We start from the raw sequence: 5,720 nt of genomic DNA, 5'->3' as shown, positions 1-5,720 counted from the left end.
AAACATCAGCACTAGAAAAAAAATGGTCTATTTTTCTTTTTATTTGAAACATGTCAGTTCGAGCCTTGGAGCTTATATTGAGCCTCTCGTTACTCTTCAAAAACAGATAGCAATGATGCATTTTTTCCTCTACTGGAATAAAATTGTTCACGGAGTCTTTATTCGGACGCTCGAGTCCATTTGAGTTGCTCTTAAAAAAGACCCCACAAAGGACTCGACTCAGGACTTAAGACTCAAAGTTTTTTAAAAAAGTGTATGTAAAAGAGTCTTGTAAAAAAGAGCCGAGTTCTTCAAATTCAGACTCAAAGAACTCGAGTTCCTATCAACCTCACTAGTCTTTAAAATAAAAAATCTCACAAATTCTCAGTTTTCTTATTGGCTCCTTTATACGTACCTACATTTTTAATTAGTTCCAGTTTTTTTTGTGAAATGAAAGCGCCGTATAGTTGAATCATCGAGAGCGTGGAATTGCATATGTAGTAGTATTGTTTGTTTACAGGCATTCTATATTTGAATTTTCTATTTTCTTGTACTATCAGCATACAACCACTACAAATGCAATTCCATCTTCTCGATAATTCAACTATACGTTTCTTTTTATGGTAAGTTGATTAATTTGGGCTATTTATAAAAAGAATTAAATGAAACAAGGCTCAGACATTTAACTTGCGAAATCAGAATACAAACAATACAATGACTAAAAAAGAATGAAATACTTGAGGTAATTTGTTGAAGATTATTAAATTTTAAGTACTTTGTACAGGAATCGCACTCAGTATAATACGAGTGTCAAACCAAATTTGTCAGTAAATAAGAACAAAAAAACTATACTCATCCGTTTCTTTTGGGTGCTAGTACTAGTGTAAGACATATTAGTGATAGCGGTACAGCCTGAAATTCGGGAATCAGCTGCAAATGGTGTTAAAGGTATGAAAATCGGCACGATTAATCTTTCGAAAATATTTTGTTTTAGTATTTTATTTTTATTTTTTATTATTACAAATTGTGATCTATCAATCTATCAATGAAACGGCCTCCTAGCCTAGTCGATAGTGACCCTGCCTATGAAGCAGGAGGTCCCAGGTTCGAATCCTGGTAAGGGCATTTATTTGTGTGTTCATCATCATCATGACACAAATAAATGCCCATATACACATATATACAAGCCCTGGTAAGGGCGAAATTTTTCGAAATAAATTTCTTGCTGTTAGATATGAGGATATTGGGTATTACTTGAGGTATATTTTACAAATAATAATTCAACGGGTTCGTATCTGGGGCCTATTTCTCGTACGTTACAAGTCTTGTAATACAAGTGTGTATCTATGGTAACGCTTGTATTTCAATATTTTTTACAAGTTTCCGTTTCACGTAAATGTATAATTGTTACAAGAGCGGGGATAAAAGAGTTTTCACAAGTGTTGTTGTTTCTCAAGTTGACAAACACTAGTAGATATTATATACTAAAATAGTAATTTCGTTTCTCAAAAGCTGTACTTTGTACTTGTAGCTTGTGATTTATCACGAAATAATGAGGAGTCTCTATAAACTGCTAATATGCGTTTTTGGTAAAAATCGATTAATAAATAAATGAAGATATTGCATTTTTAAGATCTCAAACGTGTAAGTTTTGAATGCACTTCGTTAAAATCAGTAATATTATTTAAATTTAGCTTTTATTCTCCAAAAAAAAACAGTAAACTCATTCCTATCAAAATTATTATAATTGGGAAAGAACCAGTAAATGACCAATAACATAATAATTTTGTAACGAATTCACCCGTATTATAATAAAAAAACTGACCCACCCTGAAGCTTGTAAACATTCATAGAGTGACTGACGAAACTGAGTTTGATTTTACACTTGTAATTGATAATTTTGAGAAACGCTTTTCATTACTACTTGTATTATTATACGCTTGTATATTCCGAAAACACAAGTCAGCCATTTTATTTTCCTCTTATTAAGATTATGATGCATAACAGTGACATTGACATTAAGATAACATTTATAATGGCCATTGCATTTCCTTTTTGCATAGTAAACAAACCTATTTTCTAACTTTAGACAGCCGCCTTGTAGCACTTGTAGTAATCATTCCTACGAGAAACAGAATTAAAACACACTTGTACAAATTTTAAATGTAAGCTTGTAGACTTGTGAACTTGTAACGTACGAGAAATAGGCCCCTGGAGGAGCCCAAACTTGGTATCTTTTGAAAATTATTTTTATTTTAATTGAATGCAAGTGACGGAAATATAATAACGTGATATATTTTTAGAACCCGCTCAAAATGCCCTTTCATTTAATACCACACACGATAGGTTTCTAAACATTTTTCTTTTTCCATACAAAAAAAGATGACGTCATAACTCCTTTCCGTTTGTTTTTTTTTTGGTGCTACGGGTCAAATTGATTCAAATGGCCTAAAGATTAATCGTGCCGATTTTCATACCTTTAACACCATTTGCAGCTGATTTTGGTCAACCGCTACTACTATATGTAGATAGTATGATTTTCTCTGTCTATGTTTGAAATGAGACAGTCCTTTGACAAACTATATATCTGAATATGACTTAAGTTAAAAACAAAGGATAAATATGACTACATTTATTAAAGTAAAATAATTTCCAGTCAAACACAGTTAAAACCGCTAACGATGCAAGAAAACTAATAATTAGCAACTAGGTACACCTAGTATTCAAACGTTTTGGCAGCAGGGCATACTTCAGTTTTATCTTTAACAGCGTCGGAAAATAGCGCATCAAACGAAAACGGTTTGAACATAATACCAGTGCCCATGAAAAACTTGCTCATAAACTCCACCCTGAAATACAAGAATGCTATGAGAACACATGTGTATTGTATACATGTATGTATTTATATCTAGTAATGCTACAAATCACTACACCTTATAAAACAAAGTCCCCTGCCGCGTCAGTCTGTTTGTGTGTTTGTATGTTTGTTCACGATAAACTCAAAAACTACTGAACGGATTTTCATGCGGTTTTCACCTATTCAGCAATGACTTGACACTACTCCCCCCAAAATGTCTGCAGCACTAAGTATAATTGACCCATCCTCCTTTCTATTGAAAAACTTTAGTTCCGAAATTGCTGGTCAGTGAGCTTAAATTTGTAGCGTTAATTGTTTAAAATTCGAATAGAAATTGTAAAGTTACCTTGGAGACCTCGCATCTAAATATATTTGGTCATGATATTTTGAGTTTTATTCACCAGTACTAGAGTTCACTTTTATTAGCGATTTCATCAAGATGTAGCTTTATTGAATTATATTGGAGTGATATAAAGTTAGTTAACTGTGAGATCCTCGTATTTCAACCCGTACAAGATTAGAACATTGAGCTTTATTGCTTAACCCTTTGACCATTATTTTTTTATAGCAATGAATCGAGAACTTTAACGATACGCACAGCATGAATTATTTTTTTTATGATTTTTGAGAAAGAGAAATATATATTTTATTTCGGGGTTTCCGAATTATATAAGACGGCAATATGTTTGCCGCTATCAGCCAAGGGCAGTAAGTGACAAGACCGTCATCTCAGTTTGCCGGGGGAACTACGGGTGGCATGAAGTATCTAAGATGAATAAATTAAAAACCAAAAGAATGATAAGAAATAATTAAAACCTTTATTTAACATAAAAAGATTTGTTTATTCTATTTATAATATTTTTAATATATACTATTATATGTAGGTATTGTATATTATTTCCAAGTAGGTATTGTAATCCGAGCAAAACTGTGGATAGGTTGCTAGCATGTAATAATATGAAGTATTGAATTAAGCTATTGCTCCATATATAAATCAATAACAATAGTAGCCTAACCTACCCTTTCCTTTAATAAACACCAGACACTTAACGGATAGTGGCAAATATATTGCCGTCTTCATTTTTTTTAATTATCAAATAACAGATTTTTTTTTCTTTAAACTTTATATCGCCAAACTTGTCTCTGAAACTAGAGAATTGTGACTATCGGATAAATCCAGCAAAGAAAATTTTAACTACAAAAATTTTTGTTCAAATGTAGGCAATAGTTAAAAATCTAAGATCAGGCCTAAGAATCATCATTTAACAAGGGATGGAATAATGTTTATCAGCACTCCTTTTTTTCGTAGATTGGTACGAGTATATTCTCTTATGCGAACAAAAACTTATATTAACTAACAACACGTTCATTGAGAAAAAAAATAAAATATCTGAGTGGTATGACGGCAAATATCTTGCCGTTACCCACTAAAGGGTTAATATAAAAGTCCAGTTTTAAATAATTAACCTGATTATGATACGTTATGACTAAAGTTCTTTGGTGAATAACATTGTCCGTCACACATAACATAAAGTCACGCAAGCGCCCTGCGCCGCCTACATGAAACAGCAGGCTCAGGCATACATTTTCGCCGTGCGGTCGAAAGAGAGGAGAGACGCCTTACGCGTTACGCGTTACGCTGTCTCGAGTTTATCATTTTTTCCCCACCTCAAAATGTCCTCAGCGCCGCTAAAGAAGTTTTCACTTCAAAAAAAACATTTTATTTATCTTCTCATTTTTTTTATACTTTTCGCAGAGGTACACCTACAAAAAAATATGCATGAGTAGCCACTAATACCCACTACATACACATATAAAAATATTTGCATAAATCTTCGTGCGTCATGTCAAAAAAAAACATTATCGTACAAGTAGTTACTAGCATATATAAATAAAGTACCCGGTCAGTGCAGTGTGAAGATAAGTTAGTATGTAGGTATACTAGCTAGTTTGTTAGTGCACGACACCTTGCACTTTGTGACTATGCGCTGAAACTTGGCACAGTTGATTCTTAGCTGGTCATGAGCAGATACAGACCGGGAGACCTCGAGAGCCACGTCTCATTTAGTGGGGGGGAGGGGGGGAAGTTCCACGCCGCCGCGCTTCACTTGGAGCAACATTTCTCTAAAACTGTACCTATTAGGGCATGTGATATATCATTTTCGGATAAATTAAGGATGAGGAATTTTTTTTTGGAACCAAAACAATGCACTTTCTAACAAAAAAAAAACAAAGTAGAAAAGACAAAAAAACGTATCTTGGATTTTTTCATAATTACCAATTTTTTTTCAAAGTGTAGTAGGAATCTGAAAACAAAAAATATAGTTGTAAAGCTACACTTATTACGTTTAAGAAAATATATAGTTTATTATAGAAAACTGTTGTTACATGGGAGATAAAAAATAATATTAAGCGTGGGCCAGAGTGATCTCAATACAAAATATTATTAATGTGGGAAAGTTACTTATAATTTGTTCTACAATCGTTTATTTTTTTAGTTTTTCGTAAATAACTCGTAAACGGTAGCCCACAGCAAAAAAATATCTTTTACGTAAATAATCTGTGCTACTTTTCTTCGCTAAGATCAATATAAAAAAAATATTGAAGGGAGAAAATAAATACTAAGGTCCCCTTTTTTAGTCATTCGTAAATAACTCGTAAAGGATGGCCAACAGCAAAAAATATTTTAACACATGAATTAGCATAAAATTTCCTACAAAAAAGGTTATTCAAACTTTTTCGCTAGGATCAATATTTAAAAAGGGGACCTTAGAATTTATTTTCTCTCTTTAATATCGTTTTTAATATTGATCCTAGCGAAAAAGTTTGAATGACCTTTTTGTAGAAAATTTTATGTAAATTATTCATGTACTAAAAATTTTTT

The 5,720-nt window shown here is 32.5% G+C and overlaps 1 protein-coding gene across 1 annotated transcript in view; it reads right to left on the bottom strand.

Moving 5' to 3' along the window:
- Nucleotides 1-2,683: 2,683 nt before the first annotated feature.
- The window catches only part of LOC134805116 (V-type proton ATPase 116 kDa subunit a 1-like), a 36,912-nt gene continuing 33,875 nt past the window's right edge, over nucleotides 2,684-5,720 (bottom strand). Inside the window, exon 15 of the mRNA XM_063778416.1 lies at nucleotides 2,684-2,828. Within this exon, the coding sequence (XP_063634486.1) occupies nucleotides 2,696-2,828 (133 nt within the window). The 3' untranslated portion in view covers nucleotides 2,684-2,695. The remainder of the gene's footprint in view (nucleotides 2,829-5,720) is intronic.

This window comes from Cydia splendana, chromosome Z, assembly GCF_910591565.1.
Source record: "Cydia splendana chromosome Z, ilCydSple1.2, whole genome shotgun sequence".
Taxonomy (NCBI): Eukaryota; Metazoa; Arthropoda; class Insecta; order Lepidoptera; family Tortricidae; genus Cydia; species Cydia splendana.
The sequence above is the reverse complement of the archived record's forward strand: the minus strand, read 5'-3'. Positions and strand labels throughout refer to the sequence as shown.